The sequence below is a fragment of the Anguilla rostrata genome, chromosome 6 (genome assembly GCF_018555375.3).
Source record: "Anguilla rostrata isolate EN2019 chromosome 6, ASM1855537v3, whole genome shotgun sequence".
Classification (NCBI taxonomy): Eukaryota; Metazoa; Chordata; class Actinopteri; order Anguilliformes; family Anguillidae; genus Anguilla; species Anguilla rostrata.
This window is the reverse complement of record NC_057938.1, coordinates 22,182,197-22,199,342: the sequence shown is the minus strand read 5'-3', so window position 1 is coordinate 22,199,342 and position 17,146 is coordinate 22,182,197. Positions and strand designations below refer to the sequence as shown.

Sequence of the window (17,146 nt, the reverse complement as noted above, 5' to 3'; positions counted from 1 at the left end):
AATACATAAACGGTCAGTTGAATTTGCAGGAGGAATACACAAATATGTTCTGGTTTTTCGTGACATTTTTAAAACGGACAAGAACCACTTTAAAACCTTCCCAGACTCTTCTGTATATAATTAGGTTACCATGTTCATCTCATAAATATGCATATTAAAAATAAAATATTTTCAGGAGTATTTCCTGGAAAACTTTATATAACTCATTATGCTCATGACATCATTTGGCTAGGTTCTGCTGAATGAAGGTAGCTACCAGTACATCCTATGAGGCTTGGCATCTTTCTATGACTGTCAGTGTGTTTGTACTAGCAATGTTGTTTTTTATTTCTGCCGTGTTTACTGGTGACAACAGACTGATTAAATTAAAATAAAACTTAATCTGTAAAGATCAAGAGGAAATAGGTAGATCCAGAATAAAGGGAAATATAATTGTTGCATGGAAATGGATTATGGCTTTAATCACTGACTCAAAATCATATTAATAAAGATATAATACTATATAGTGATGTGGTGTGATGTGGCAGCAACTGTCCTTCCTTTTTTACCCCGATAGGCTATAATGCAGAAACATTATGTTTCTATGCCCAGAGTAAACGTTTATTCTTCGTCTTGTGTGAGAAATGTGCATGCTGTTTTCTCTCGAGCATCATGTTAATGTTTGACATTGAGTTTGATTTTTAAAGGTATGGATCCAAACATCCAAATCATAGGAAAGTGTTCCACACAGCATTATGGAACCACCCAAACCCTTCACTGTGGTGTTCTCATTTATTTGTTCACAACAGTAACTGTACTTGGACATAGTGGAGAACCAATTATTACAAGATAGCAAAGGCCTTGGACTGTGATCATATTGTCCCTCCATTAAATATGTACAGTTAAAGGCTCTTCATTTGGACATCCTGTTGGTCGTTTGGTCTCATTCCGTTGGTTGATCCAGTAATATTTGAATTTTTCATATGAAATGTGCTATGTAAGCTGTCTTGATAATTATGTTGAGTACTATATCAAAATTCAATTTATTGACTGATTGATTGATTGATTGACTGCATTGAACTAACCTGCCTGTGTTTTGTGGTTGGTCTCAGAGCTCTGTTTGACTATGACAAGGCGAAGGACTCCGGGCTACCCAGCCAGGGCCTGAACTTCAAATTCGGGGACGTCCTGCACGTGGTGAACGCCTCGGACGATGAGTGGTGGCAGGCGAGACAGGTCACGGCGGACGGGGAGGTGGAGGAGGTCGGCGTCATTCCCAGCAAACGGAGGCGAGTCCTCTTCCTTCCGAACCCTCCCTCATAGACCTCAGTCGATTTCGATAAAACTACATTTCCCAACTTCCTCATACTGAGATCTGTGCTGCTCTTTGGAAAATACTCTTTTTTTGAAAGATTTGTATGACAGGTGCTTGATAAAAAATGCTTGATACATTTGTTGATGTTGTTATTACTGCAGCACCTTACTGAACATGGCTGCTGTGCTATGACTTTGTAAAGTCCTTCCCTTACTCCCTCAAGACTGGAATGTTCAGACAACAAATTTCATGCATACCCTGATGAAAAGTGGAGGAGCATTTGGAGACAGAAAATTAGATTCAAAGACGTTTTTATGCATGGTGTGGGCGGGGAGCATAGCTAGCATTAGATTTCCCCACGAGACCCATTGGTTTGGCTTCTGCCAGGAAGAGGAACCTTACTCCCCGACGGTACTGAAATATTTAACGGGGCGCCTCGTGTTACTGTTTTTGTGCTGTCGATCGGAATGTGAGCCGTGGCTCTCCGCGCAGCGCCGGGGCTCTGTTACAGTGCCGTCCGAACGCGTTCGATAGCGGCTCGCCCCTCCGAAACTACTGCCTTACGCCCCTAAACAAGCCTGCGCCCTTAGCCTAAACATGGATGCCTCGTGCGGTTCTCTTAAAGCTGCTTTCTTTTCATTTAGTAAATTTACATTTTGCAGAAGAATACAGTGATTAAATTTTGCCTGGGGATAAATGCAGTGAGGCTACTTTCTCTTTGCGTCCATCGCAAAAAGCACAGCGATTATGCGCATTTGAATCCAGATGTGAAATTGTATCAAGAGAACATCACGTCATGACGTATTAAATTGATTAAAAACATTTTTTTTTTAGTTTGTTATTCTGCAGGCACTCGCAACAGCGTAGGTGTCTTAATGCTTTGCCTACCTGGAGTGGAAACCGGAGTCAACCTCCATTAATGTTACCCCAGACTGGCTAATTACTTTTAAGATGTGCTTATTGCGAATACTACATCACTGACCTCCTGTTTCTCGCTTGCAGGGTGGAGAAGAAAGAGAGAGCCAGGTTAAAAACGGTCAAATTCAACCCCAAGTCCAGAGAGAAGGGGGTAAGCACCAAAAAAGACCGTTCTCTTTCGTACTTGTGATGGAAGGGCAAATACAGAAAGGGCACTGACAGAAAATAAGGCGTTGGGAACATGGTCTTAGACCTGATTTGCCTGTCAGTTAAGTAGTTCTGCCTCCATCTCTAATAACATGGACTGAATTTTAAATGTGTGCTGTAGTAGAGGGGTAGCACTGCTATGTATGCTTAAGGCAGATATATACATTAATCTTAATAAGTTTATTGAGGGAGCAGTACTATAGTGTGTGACATTTGAATGTAAAATACTGTCCAGTCCTTTTCCCATTTGAATGAATTAAAATACATGTAAAAGATTAAAACGTAGACCTGCAGTACAATCTGTTCTGGCTAAATAGGAGTATTTGACTGGTTCAAACATTGCTTCCCTTGAACAAAGGTTCTTTTCGCTCCTTTTTTGATCTTCTCCATGGATATTGCAAATTTCTTAAGGGAATTTGAATTATAGTGTGAAAAGTGCATTGCATTATAATATAAATAAATGAATAGATTATAAATGTATAGACTGTTCATTCTGTTAACGTGTAATTAAGTGTGTGAAATGTTTGTTGTGGTTGTGTTTTATTCTGATGGTTACCATAGTAAATGTGTTGTTGCACCCTCGACCACAATTAATGTACTAATCTATTACGCTGACTAAAGATCTGCTTGTGAAAGGCGAGGTAACAGCATGTGTTGAAGACTAGACGCTCCTGTCCGTCAAACGTTTCTCCATTAACTGCACACCGACCCGGAACCTGAGCTGTGCACACCGCCCAGTGTGTCTTAACACGGCGCTAAAAGTATGCATGAAACGTTGAGTGGAAAGCGAAGGACAAATACGCTTGCCATTGACGCGAGACTGCCGTCTACGCTCACCCCCCCCCCCCCCTCCTCGGCGCTAACCGGTGCATTTCTGCCAATCCAGTCTTTCTTCCCTCACCCGCTCCCTGTGCTTTCTTTATAACATGCAACAACGACACACTCTCAGTCCTTGGGTTGCCACTAATGAAATTATATAGATCTTCGTACCTCACGGTCATTTTATTCAGTGAAAGAAATTCTATATATTCATCATGCAGTATTTATACAATAATGTGAACACATATTTGAAGTAAAACCCAGGCTTGGTGTGCACTATACCAGGCACACACCACAGTAGATGGTCTTGATGAGATTGGTTGGCTGCGTTTGCTACAGGTTCATTTGTTAAGACATAAGAAATCATCATGCCGTAACGCATACAGAAAAAGGCTTGTTGGCTTCTATGTCAGTTTAGAATGTGAATATTTAGGACGTTTTATCTTTGACTGAAATTGATTACGGAACTATCTATTTCCAAATGTAGTATTATTAAATGCACAGACTGTATTGTGACTTATTGCAGTCAAAAGCTATGGGAATCCCGGTCTCTTGAACCAGGCTTCCTTCCCATCATGCCATTTTAAATAGGCACAGACACTGCAAAATTAAAATAACCACAGGATTGCAGTTCTCTTGGACACAGCGTAGGCTCAGGTTAAAATGACTAGAATTAAACTTTTCATTGCATGATACATTTCAAGCATGATTGCACTACACCCACACCTCCCCCATCCATACATTCCACAACCTAAACTTGCACTGCATGCGAATAATTTTGATTTCTGGCAGTGCATGGGGTACCACTGTTTTATCTGGGGCTTTTCTGACCTTCGTAACAAGCTCAGGGCTTTGACTTTTCCATCTCTGCCTGATATGGTACCTCTTCCCATTCCTTTTGCACTGGCTTATGCGTGTTTGTTTTCTGTTTGTCATTTCTTTGGCAAGATGGCTAAAGAGATTCTTTGTTCTTAATTGGAATCCATTCCATAAGTTCTCACACTGAACTGATTTTGCTGCCATTCATGACAAAAAAAGAAAGGGACCTTTTGAGTGAAGTTCTGAAAACGTGGGCCTCATTTATCAGATGAGTAAGGAATATACCAGCATGAACGTGATTGTAGCTAAGATGTTGACCTTGCATACACACTTTTCGTTGTGGTAGAAAACTTGAACAGTCAGAACACGCAATAATGTCAAAACAAGAATAAATTAAAAAAGATTCTCAATAATCTTGCCATGTCTTGGCTATTTTGAGGAAACTATCAGTCAGACAACACACACTTTTTTTCCCTCAAAAATCCCCAGGCTAATCGCAACATTATCATACTGTAATTCATTTCTAAACCCAAGTATTATTTCTTTATTTATTAATAAGACTAATAAGTGTTGTCAAAATATTTCACAGTGTGAAATGGCTCCCCATTCAATGATAAGCCACAATATGTATATGGATAAAGCTGCATTACATTCGGTACATTTTTTAAACGATGTACGTGTTTTTTTTTAGCCGAAAAGCAAAGATTGCTTTTTTGCAAATAGCCTACAAAAGGAAGCTTTGGTAATTTTGGCGTGAAATGCCAAATATCTGCACCAAATATAATCTGTAGTTTATTTTGGAATTCGTTCAAAGTTATTTGGGCAACCTTAATAAATGTGGCTTTTTGGGCTCCTTCTTTCTGTTTGATTGGCCTTATGACAGTTTCATGTGCACAGACCCTCATTCATGAGATAAATGAGGCCCTTTATTGATACCTCTCCTGTATGTAAACCTTCAGTGGTGCCATATGTGCCATTTTGAAACATTTTTGTCCTATAGTCACTTCATTAAAAAATGTTTTAAATATGGTTTTACCATAGATGGTCCTTTGCATGTGAGAGGAGCAGTCAAGTGTGCATGGCAACAGAGTCAGTTCAGTAGAATACCTTTGGTTTCCATGAAATCACATCATTAGAACTTCCCCCCCACCCCTTCTTCTCCCCTTTTATCTTTTACCCCCCCCCCTTTTCTTCCTCAACAGTCATTCAATGACAAGCGTAAAAAGAGCCTCTTTTCCCGAAAGTTCTCTTTCCACAAGAACAAGGACCAGAGCGAGCAGGAAACGAGCGATGCCGAGCGTAAGTAGACTCGGACAGAACCGCTAGCGGTCGCCGGCAGGTCAGGGCAGAGTTAGCTTGGCGCCGCCAGGCAGGACCGCCCGACGCTGTAACACGGACACAGGGTGCGGCCGGTGGTCTCTTGCCTTGGCCATAGGAGGACCGGAGGTGTTCAGGGCGCTCCCTCCTCCGTGTTGAGCTCTGTTCAGGTTGACGGGCCGAGTCAGAACCCCAGGTCTGTTGCAGCTTGGGGCCTTGTGTCTGTCTGGTTGGACCCCTCATTATATTCCAGTAACAGTTGTTCTTTTGTGGTTGTTTCTCCTGCTTGTGCTCTCTCTGCCGACTGCTCCCCTCCCCCAACAGGAGATCCCAGACGACATGGGATCGAAAGGCCTGAGTAAGTCCTTCAGCCCCTCCCCAATTTGTCCTCGGCCCCCGCCCTCTGCTCTCCATTCCAACCTTCCGACCTCATTGGGCCTCCAGATTCCATCCAATCGTTGTCCTCCTCTATCTTTGAAATCCAACCAACCTTCAGATTCCATCCAATCACTGTCCCCCTCTCTCACTGAAATCCAGTGAACCTCCAGATTCCGTCCAATCACTGTCCCTCTCTCTCATTGAAATTCAACCAATCTTCAGATTCCATCCAATCACTGTCCCCCTCTCTCGTTGAAATCCAACCAACCTCCAGATTCCATCCAATCACTGTCCCTCTCTTCCTCTGAGATCCAATCAGCCTCAGGAACCTGTCCAGTCATCGTCCTCTCTCCTTCTCTGAGATCCAGAGATCCTACCTGCGTAGCGCACTCACAGGCTCCAGAAAGGAAGTGCCACACACGCCGCACTCCCCACATGCAGGAGCTCATGAGAATGTGCTACTGCTTCCCTATGTTCTGCTGAAGGGGATCTAGCACTTGCTGAACCAACAACCAGATTAGATTACACAGGCAGCATGTGTGTGTGTGCACTTTGCTTTGACTATCTGTTTGTATTTATTTTGTTAGTGTGTTTTTTTCTCCCCACACAGAGTTTTTATCCCTTTGGAAATTGTCCCCTGTGAAGTTCTGAAGCATGTATTACAGCATTGATCGTAAATGGCCCTATACAAAGTACAGATGAATTGATTGACTGAGTACTAGCAGTAGAAATCCCTAGGCACATTTTGTTCTTGAATATATCCGGATATGCATCTAGAAAACGGGCGGCAACGTAACTAGTAGCTGTTCTGTCTTGGCGACATTGGGTTTCTGTGTTATGTTGACGAAACAGATCTGTCGTTTCTGACGGAGAAGCACAGCGCTGCGGCATAAACGCGGTGTTCTCTCGCGTTGCGCCGCTCGATACGGAAATGTATTCCGCGCCTGACGCTGCAGAAGGAAGATGGTGTCAGCTGTCATCCGGAAAGATCCGCTCTGCGCCGGGGCAGAACCTCTGGGGTCATGTTTAATGCGCTCTGGCCTGTGTGGGGAATGAGGAGCTGTTACGGGGCCACATTGTGTCCTCCAGCGGTTACACTGTCCTTTGATAACTGTGCCTCGAAGCCTTGCCTCTAAGTCCTGTAACTGCTGTTTATTCTGTGGGTGTAATAAGTTGCTTGTGGGCAAAGAAAAGGTTGAGGGAAACAAATTGGTTAACTGTGATAAACTGTCCATTCAGCAAGTCACATTTCAGGGTGTGCATAACACTTATGTTTCACCTAATGTGAACTTTATTCACTTTTTAAAAATAAACCCCCCAAAAGGGCAATGCATATTGTTATTGTATTTTGAACAGCTTTGCCTTATGTGTGTTTCACGTAACTTCCATCGTGAACCACACTGTTGAAATTGTACTGTGATATTTGTGCCCATGTGATGGCCTGGTCTTTGCTCACAGTAAACTAAAAGCCTTTCAGCTGTTTAAATCAGGGCCCCACCTCCTGCCATTTCCTGGTCTTTGTTGGGACAAATTGATTTTTTTTCCCTTGGTTGATGTCACCACCTGTGCTGTGATTCGTGGATGTCTCTGTGTTGGTGCTTACGTTCCCCTTTGTTATGATTTCAGAGCATGTAACCTCTAATGCCAGCGATAGTGAAAGTAGCTACCGTAAGTCTGTGTTTCCTTCCATCAGTCTCTTCATCTCTCTCCTGCTTTTCTTCGCTGCCTGGGCTCCCGCCTCCTGCTTTTCTCACCGTTCTGCACAGTACGGACAGCACTAACATTCGAGCGGTTGCCACGGACGCGTGGTCGGCCATTTGCAGGCCCTCTCCAGCTCCGTTTCTCTGTGCGGCGCCGGAAGCATATTCATCCGTTGGCTCTTTGATGCTCTCCGGCTGTTTTTGGATACATTCCTAAACAACTGCACGTGACTCCTGCTGGCTCGGGAAAATTTGTTTCTGGAAAAAAAAAAATCATTCTATTTTTTGTCTTGTTAAACTGAGAACATTGGGACTGATCGTTGCGCACGTCTCAATGACAACACTCCCCATATGCGTCCCTTCGCTGCAGTGGAGTATTCCCATTTCCCTCTTTACTGAATATGAACGAACCATTCGTATTACTGGTGAATTAAGTAGCCTGTGGGTCAGTTCGGCAGGCAAAGATTAACCGTAGACTAAAATTCAATTTTGAATGGAGATTCTCCATACAAAACTGAATTTCATGAAGGACAAAGCTTAATCTGCACCCATGAAACTGGCCCTTTATTTCATAAACTTTAAACCTGGCTACACCAAGCCCCCAAACAATATTAGTATATAATGCAGTTTATGATACACATCATTTCACAGCTGTGTCATTTGAGTATTCGTTTTCAAGCCTTTGCTTCCAGGAGAAATGCGATAGTCACTGCCCAAGAATGGAGTAATGACTCAGATGTTAGCATTATTAGTTTTTTTATATTGCTCAGTCATCCAAGGTACACACTACATAATATTAGCCATAATTTAATTACGTTAATTGCCCTCCGGCGTTTGCCATTGTATTTCTCAGATATGGCTGAGTCCTGCAGTGCTGACACAACTCCCTGATTGAAAACTAGTAGGGTGTGTCATGGCAACACCTACGATTCTGCTGTTGTCCAGTCCATTGCAGCATCCCCTTCACTCACTTGGTGCCGATTTTCAAAACTCATGTAGTGTGTACAGCACACGCTTTAGTGTGAGCTAGCATTTATCAGTTATGACAGGCTGAAAATAGAGCCGTCTACATTGGCTTCATGGCTGTAGCTCTTTGCGTGTTAACCTATTAATCGGCTTATTAAAAAAACTTTCAAACCTGTTGGTACAGCACAGTTCTGAAGACTAAGACTACCAGTGAATAATCTTAACTAGTGCATGATCTTATTCCAGAAAAGGTATCTGCAATTTCGGGGAGGTTGTGCGTTCCTGAATCTGCATGTTTTAAAAAATGAATCCGATGCACTCCTACAAAATTTTGCTTATGCGCTTGTGCATGTGTGTATGGAAAAACATTTCCATTCCATTTACGTGATAAGATTGTTAAAACTGCTAAAGCAAAGGAAATATCCAGACTGTCTAGTGAGCAGTTCCCACTCTGTTAATACATAGTAGCTAGGGTACTGCAGGTGAACTACAGAAAAATTACTGCTTGCAGTTTACACACTATTCAGACTGTATGTATCACAGGGGTATTGTTGTACCAGCATCACATTTCTCACAGTTCAACACGTTGACACACAAACTATACGCCATCAGCCTGGACCATTCACTGAAGATTATATTAATGTTAATATTAATGCTTGTTCCCTGAACACACACTGTGTCCTGTTTGCATTCAGGTGGCCAGGAGGAATATGTGCTGTCTTATGAGCCAGTGAGTCAGCAGGAAGGTACGTTTCAGCAGACCTTTCAGTCCACGCTTTGAGAAGTGAGCTCATGCAAAGGAGTGACTAGAGCATAGTAATTATACTAAAAGTTTTAATAAAAACTTTTTATTTTTTTTTTTTTTTACTTTTTGATTGGTTCTACTTAAATTGTGTGATGTTTATTTTCCTGGTAGTGAAGCCTGTGTCTGGTCTTTTTGCTGTAGAGTACTGTATTGATGAGTCGTGAGTAGAAACTAGCGCTCACAGGAAGTGGGAATGATGCTATAATTACATAGTTTTTGTCTGATTATTTTTCCCAGTGAGCTACAGCCGTCCAGTAATCATCCTGGGACCCATGAAAGACCGAGTAAACGACGATCTGATTTCGGAATTCCCTGACAAATTTGGATCTTGCGTACCCCGTGAGTGAAATTGTATTTTTTGGGTCACTTCGCCGATTTGTTGCTCCTAAGCGGAGTAACACCTCTATGGACATCCATTCAGGTTCCAGCCACTAATAGCATGTCCCCAATCGCACAATGGAGCATGTCACACATGGCTACATTTCAGTGTGCAGTGTGCTCCGTGCTCCACTATCCAATCCTGGCCTTGCCTCTTGCCAGCCCCGTCTGGGAGGCGCGGAGCGGGCCGCAGCTTTTGGGGTTTTAGTGAACGTAGCGGCCCGGTGACACGGCGCACCTTCGTGTTTCAGACACGACCAGACCGAAGCGAGAATACGAGGTGGACTCCAGGGATTACCACTTTGTGGTGTCGCGGGAGCAGATGGAGAAGGACATCCAGGACCACAAGTTCATCGAGGCCGGCCAGTACAACAACCACCTGTACGGGACGAGCGTCCAGTCCGTGCGCGAGGTGGCCGAGAAGGTGAGAGCCGCCATCTTCTGTCACGGAGATGTTTCTGTCAACCAGTCAGTCAGTCGTAGTTCTTCGCTGCACCGTTTACAAACATGTCGTCTCAACAACTCTTCGTAGTCGTAATTAAATGCAGACTCATGATGAAATGTGAGTGCTACTGTTTTCTTCGCTAATGCAGTTTGGAAAGTTCAGCAGTCAACCAAAACGAATCTTTGCGAGGAAAACTACTGACACTTGCATCTGTTTGTAATTCAAGGCTAAGCACAAATGTCGATTGCTGTTGAAGGATTGTCGCCAGGCTTGGATCCACACTGGAGCTGTCACCGTCATCCGTGTGAATGGCACCAGTACGTCTGAAAGGATTTGTCACCGCTCTGTACTGTATCTGAACCCGTGTCTTCTCTCCTCAGGGGAAACACTGCATCCTGGATGTGTCAGGCAACGCCATTAAGAGACTCCAAATCGCACAGTTGTATCCAATTGCAGTTTTCATTAAACCAAAAACTGTGGAAAATATAATGTAAGTGAAACACATTTTTTGTCACTATTCATTACCTCAAAGAATCCAACTTCCATATCTAGTACATAAATAAATGCATTGCATTAGCATTCAAGAGATGTCTTTCAGTTTCATACTGTATATATTGTGTGTATTTTGTACCCACATTGCACACATCTATGTGCAGATACAACAAAAGGCACATTTTACCAGACATACAGTTCTGTATCGGGGAATTATACATTCTGAAGTGCCTCCCATCACCCTCTTCTCTCGATAATCCCAAAAGTTGGTGAGGCCACTTGGGAGCTAAAATACTGGGTTTCTAATGAGTTCTGAATTGCATCCATTACCGATGTGGTCAAGTCTGAATAAGGAAATGGTCAGGACGCATAGCAGAGTTGCTCAGTGCAAATGACATTTTTTATTATTTTTTTCAAAAACAAAACGTGAAATGCAAATATTACCAAACATTTGAAAAACAAATGTTTTGGTGAAAGTGTAAATGAATTACACAAGTATGGAAAAAGTTTCAAAATAAAAACGTCCTTACATACAGTCCATCAAATTTACTCGCATTTGCTTTTTGATTAGCATCGTTGGAGACACTAACAATATTCCTTGAATGTTCCGATTTAAAACTACAAAGAAACCATTTAAAAAACTTCTGTGTGAAGTTTGCACGTTATCTCCGTGTCTGCATGAGTTTCCTCTGGTTTCCTCCTCTGTCCAAAGACAGGCAGATTGGGTTAATTGAAGCGCAGGTTGGGTTATATTATTTCATACTATCGGATCAAAAGCCTTTTTTCCCCCCACACCTTTTTTCCTGATATTTATTAGTGCCACTAATTTCACCTGACCATTGGCATTCGGTGCTGTGTTGGGAACAGGATATTATTTTGAACAGGGCCTGAGTCTTCTGTGTCCCCTCCATCCAGGGAAATGAACAAGAGGCTGACGGAGGAGCAGGCCAGGAAGACCTTCGACAGAGCTATGAAGCTGGAGCAGGAGTTCACAGAGAACTTCACTGGTGAATACTTCTTACTCACATACCGTACCACACCCTCCATATTACACAATGCATATTACACATGCTGTAGATCAGTGCAACAAAAAGACAAGTGTCAATGTGGCCTAATTCAGAGTCAGTGTTGTGCAGGCTGCATATAATAAACGCTGCATATTATACCTGCCTCATATTATGCAGACTACATGTTAAACTACATTTTACAAACACTGTGTACTAAACTGGCCCCGCTTTACATGCTGTCATGTATGTTGTGTGTATGTTGCTGTACTGCAGTATGTTCTGGTACTGGAGTGTAACACTAATCCCCAGGACACTATTGTTGCCAGTACGAGCTCTGCTATCTCAACTGTTCATCGTCCAATCTCGTGCCAGGGCATGACGGTTGATGTGGAAAACAAACTGATGGATTTGTTTGGTCTGCTTTTTCAGCTATTGTTCAAGGGGACACCTTGGAAGAGATCTACGAACAGGTTAAACAGATCATCGAGGAACAGTCTGGGCCCTGTGTATGGGTACCAGCCAAGGATAAATTATGAAGGAGGCTGAAGATTTTCTTCAACTTAATTTATTTTCTTTTAGCCAACTTAGCCTGCTGCATTTGGCTTCACTACCAAAAGGTCTGGAGTCAAATTGCCCCTCTTCCCTTTGTCATGACTGGGGTCAGGGTTCAGAGGTCATAACCTCCACCAGGCCCCCACACACTCTCCCACATTTAACATTAGCAGTCTCTTCAGGAGTGATGTTGGATCACCACTGATCAAGGAAAGAGGTAATACCTAACCAGCGACAAAAAAAAATAGGGTTTTGACGGTACAATTCCTTAATGTTTAAGGGAGGTGACTTTCTGCAAAAAAATAAAAATTTTAGATGCATTGTGTATATTTATAACTTCTCTAGATTTTTTTCATGAAATAGGAAATGCATTCTCACGCATTTGGGTCATTCTAAAATGAAAGCAAAACTTTGCACGTTATAGCTTTAACAGCATGTTTTCAACATTTCTTTGTTTGCAGCTTTATTTCTCTCATTTATACTGTTCCCAGTTTTTTCATAGTCTTGTTCCTGTAGCGAGTTAGGCGTAGTCTTGTTTTTCAGCATATTGTATTCATGTTTATTTTTTACTTGTAACCTTGTCATTGAGTACATGTTAAAACGGCCATTCTTTTTCATCACTTTGAACTACACAGAAACGTGTTCACGCGGTACGTGTTGGGGTGTTGGCAAGTTGGGTTTCTGAAAGTGTTGTCTGTCCTTTTATCGTTGAACTTCATTCACGACCACAATCTTTGATAGTTTTAAGTTTAGGTGCTTTGGAGAGCTCTTAACGCCCATGAGAAAAACAAATGGCCATTTCTGAAAAGATGTCCAAATGTTTGTAGGGAGGAAAATGCCAATGCAAAAACTCTTAAGGATTTATTGTACACTGAGATTTTAACAGATGTTTAACCCTCTTCCTATTTTGTTATAATAAAGTCTATATTGAGCTTTACTTAAGCACTACAACTATGGAAATTATTTTCTTTACATTGCTAAAGCATATAAATATGAACAAATATAAACCTATAAATATGAATATATTTCCTTTACGTTGCCACCACCTCCTCCATCATTTCTTTTCCTTTTTATGCAAACACATTTAAATGGGGGAATGAACAGTCCTCAGAGGGCTAGTGGGGCCTGGTGGTAGGGTAACATTATTTGGTACAAAGCAGTCAGAAATTGAGTAACCATGGCAGCTAGTTCTCCTCTTTATCCCCACCCTCTGTGTGAATCCCTGTTTGTCCTTTCATGTGACATGCATGGTTTTTAAGCCTAAATCTTTTATTTAACGAGAGAGAACTGACTTATCTGTGTTTTCACATGGCTTTGTAAAATGTCCTGGCTTGAAACATGGCTCCACGAGGGATTGTACAGGCTTTGCTCGCGCAGAAGATGACGGCTCCTTTCGACCAGAAGATCCACAACCGCTCTCCAAATCAAGCCTTTAAACCGTAAGGAACCAAAGGAAGCCCTGCCTGGTTTCCCCCATAACGTTCTCATGTTTCTCGGAGATGATTGTTTCCCGCAAGACTTACTCTTCACCACTTCACGGAGGATTTATAACTCACTTCGGGACTGGAAAATGTAAATAACTTACCAATCTGATTCATTCCATTTGTCAAAAGAGGAGAACAGCTAATAAAAAAAAACTTTCTCATACAACTGGGTACATTGTCAATCTTCCTTCAGAAGACTCAATTGATGGTTCACTGTAGAAACCCATTGTCTCTCATGCATTGTTGACCTTCAGTGGTAAAGATGGTCTTGATGCACATCCTCCAAAAATGTCGTTTTCTTTTTCTGAAAGTGATTTACTCTTAATTGTACAATAGCTAGGGGAAAGTGTGTCAACAAAATATTAATTTTTGCAAAGAACTTGTTTGTTGGATAATCTAATCTTCAGTTTACATTTCACAAACTAATCTGCATTCCAACAAATCTAGCTATAAGTAATTTATAAAATTTAGGAATTCTGAGCTCTCTCACAGTGAAACCATGCTCACTTCCTATGAAAAACAATAAGATAAAAATACCACTACATGTGGAGATCTCATCCCTTCCATATAGCTCAAATGATGTCACAGCTTAATTGTTCTGTTGTATAACAATTGTTCTTATGTATTTATGGGGTCATTTTGATATTACACTAATCATTCTTGCAACTTCTGTGTCAAATTTCTAATTGAGATGCATAGTGTGGGAAATAATAATTGTGCTATATCGTCACATCACAGCAAAGTAAAGCCATGATTTAACTGAATGAAATGACCTAAACTAATAAGTATAAAGCACATTAATGCTTGTGCACGCACTGAAATAATTTCCCAAACATTTTTACATTTTAGGAATTTATCAGAAGCTGTTACCCAGGCCAGCTCACACAAGATGTATTATTTTAATATCCAATCCATGCAGTACAGCTGGACATTTACAGAAGCAATTCAGGTTAATTACCTTGCTCAAGGATTAAATGGCAGTGCCCCACCTTGGTCTGAAACTTTCAACTTTGGACCTGCAAGTCCAGTGCCTACCCATTATGCTATATTACCACCCATAGCATTCAGTGTTATTAAAGAACCACAACCTTTGGGAATGAAGAAATGGCTTTCTTGTATCTCTTATTTTATGTTAGGTGGCAATCTCCTCTGGTGGAATTCTCACCATGTTTGTAGAATTTTTCTAACAGCACCTGAGAGTTCATTGTGAATTATTAACTGCCAAATAGATCTATACATACACATTCAGTAGATGCTCTTTGTCATGAACAAATTCTACGAGTGCCTACATACAGATTTGGGTAATGTGCAGGGCCGATGCAAAGTGATCAGGGTCACAACATATAGCTGTAGTTAATACATAATTGGATGCCATAGTAGGTGCAAGATGGAAATAGAGTGTAGTACTATTAGGAAGCAAATCAGTAGGGTGTAGAGTTTTATATTTAGCACAGGTATAGGTATCATGCAAAATGTGCAGCGTGCAGTATAATCACATATATGGTCTGAATTCAAGGTGATGCCCCAAATGGTTTAACTTGGACCACCAACATTATTTCTGCCATTTCTCTACAGGAAAACAGCTACACACTTGATAAATACAAAGGAGATAAACTGTAATGGGCGTACATTTCTGAGTTATGTTGTATGTAAGTGCTTCGTAAGAGTGTCTTACAATGTCCAACTTCAGTGTGCCCTCTCTTAGTGTGGTACTTAACCAACAGAGCACAGATGCGGTTGAATCTTCATTAAAAGTGCGCAAAACACTTTGGTCTTTTTTGGCAAGCCACAGAAATATGCTTCAGAAAGACAAGATTTACCGATTCGAATGTTTATATCCAATAACCAGTGTTTTGGCATGATAGCTAGTTACAATGTGTTGCGTTCAGCAATATTTCTCAATCGATAATTCTCCCATTTTTGACTATATTGTGCAAGTGAACAAATTTAAGGCTCTTGGTGCGTCGACAGATACATTTATTCTTACATTCAAACAGAAAGGGCCATTCTTGGTGGAGTCAATACATTGAATTTTGAAGTATTAGATTCCATTTCATTTCGCTGTCAATTACAAAAACAACACTACGTTGTAGACATCACATGGTGGCAGATTAATCAGCAAACGTATGGCGATCAACTCTGAATAGGCCTAGTGTGAGATTTCATAGAACTCTTGGTGGTTTCATAATTCACACAACTAAACTGGATGGTTTCATTTGTCCTTGTTTTTTATCTGTCGCGAAGCGTCTCTCACACCTTCTTTAACCTCTTTAACAAATGTCTGCCGAACTCTTTCGGCTTTCCTTCCCATCTCTCCAATGTCCTTTGACACCCCGGAAGTTTCCTGGCGAATTTGGCGAACGGTGTCCGACTTCAGTAGTCTGGTCGTTGCATCCTTGCCAGCGATTCGTGCCTTGATTAGGGCGAAAGCTGTGATTTGTGCCGCTCGTCTGATCGGGCGAGACTCCGAAAGTTTCTCGATCACTTGCGCGTTATTAAGCAAGCTGAACAAAAGACGCTTTAGAACCATGTTTCTTCTAACTGTGAAAGACAGCAACGAGAACAACAACAAAACACATTAGCCATCAAATTATCGGGGTTTTCCCCACACATGAACACAGAAATACATTGCATTCACTTACTCAGTTTACTGGCACAGATGTCATTTCAGTGTAGTCTGAAGCTTGAGAACCTTCAACCTAAGGGGTTCACCTTGAATTATAGTTCGCCGAAAAACAGAACTATATTTTGCAACGTTCCAGTTGATTGAGTTGACCGATATGCCAAACCTACAACCTACAATCAAATTCGCAAAAATAAATGAATAAATTTCGAGGCGTCAGTAGAGCTAAATACTCTACTATTGCTTATTTTGCCCCAGCAGCATCATCATTTTCCCCAACATTATGTTTTGTTATGGGAGCTGACGACATCACAGAACTACGAAACTGATTACAAAAACACTTGCGAACATAAGGAAATGACCTTAGATAACCCACAGGTGCCGGAACTTTCAAAATAAAAGACAGATTTATACTTCCTGCTGAGCCAGAATTAAAGGTATGTCATCATGCACTATAATATTATTTGGTTATTGAAGTATGTGGCCTTCATAAATAAATCCCATCTTCTTTGTCAGCCATATTGGTTACTGCTGTATTTTGCTATGGATTCACTGTACAAATCTTACTCTCCTGCAAAGCAAAGGATTCTCATTAAATAAATGGGGTTCTAGGTAATTCAGATGAGTTTGGGTTAATACACTGCACTAGAAATAGTGGCTGGAGTTTAACCTCTGCATGTCCATGCTTGTTTGCATATTAGGCAGGGGTGCACAACTCCAGTCCTGGAGGGCCGATCTGTGTGCTGGTTTTTGTTCCAACCGATTACCATTTCTTACAGCTCTATAAACTACACTGCTTCATTCCTGTACTTGAGCACAGTACAATCTCTAGGACACACTTGCAGTCTGTGGCTGTAGCTGGTGCTTATACACGTCAGATCAAGATATGATTGGGCCAATTAAATAAATGTTGGCCAGTGTTCGCACAAAATCCTGAAATGG

General features: G+C 41.5%; 2 protein-coding genes across 2 annotated transcripts in view; one reads left to right on the top strand and one right to left on the bottom strand.

Annotated features, from left to right (window-relative positions):
- Positions 1-13,034, top strand: part of LOC135257956 (disks large homolog 1-like) — a 155,908-nt gene extending 142,874 nt beyond the window's left edge. Inside the window, exons 16-25 of the mRNA XM_064341168.1 lie at positions 1,092-1,268; positions 2,297-2,363; positions 5,260-5,356; positions 7,379-7,420; positions 9,114-9,164; positions 9,461-9,562; positions 9,853-10,025; positions 10,427-10,536; positions 11,454-11,545; positions 11,975-13,034. Coding sequence (XP_064197238.1) covers positions 1,092-1,268; positions 2,297-2,363; positions 5,260-5,356; positions 7,379-7,420; positions 9,114-9,164; positions 9,461-9,562; positions 9,853-10,025; positions 10,427-10,536; positions 11,454-11,545; positions 11,975-12,081 — 1,018 coding nt within the window. The 3' untranslated portion in view covers positions 12,082-13,034. The remainder of the gene's footprint in view (positions 1-1,091; positions 1,269-2,296; positions 2,364-5,259; positions 5,357-7,378; positions 7,421-9,113; positions 9,165-9,460; positions 9,563-9,852; positions 10,026-10,426; positions 10,537-11,453; positions 11,546-11,974) is intronic.
- Positions 13,035-15,541: 2,507 nt separating this feature from the next.
- On the bottom strand, positions 15,542-16,545 carry ncbp2as2 (NCBP2 antisense 2 (head to head)). Its single transcript, XM_064339018.1, has 2 exons — positions 16,224-16,545; positions 15,542-16,122 (listed from the first exon to the last, which is right to left on the bottom strand). The coding sequence occupies exon 2, from the start codon at positions 16,109-16,111 to the stop codon at positions 15,794-15,796; it is 318 nt and encodes a 105-aa protein (XP_064195088.1). The 5' UTR covers positions 16,112-16,122; positions 16,224-16,545; the 3' UTR covers positions 15,542-15,793.
- Between the last annotated feature and the right edge of the window lie 601 nt (positions 16,546-17,146).

What these genes read in the sequence shown, in the direction of transcription:
- ncbp2as2 (XM_064339018.1), bottom strand. Translation starts at nt 16,111, where the DNA reads ATGGTTCTAAAGCGTCTTTTGTTCAGCTTGCTTAATAACGCGCAAGTG.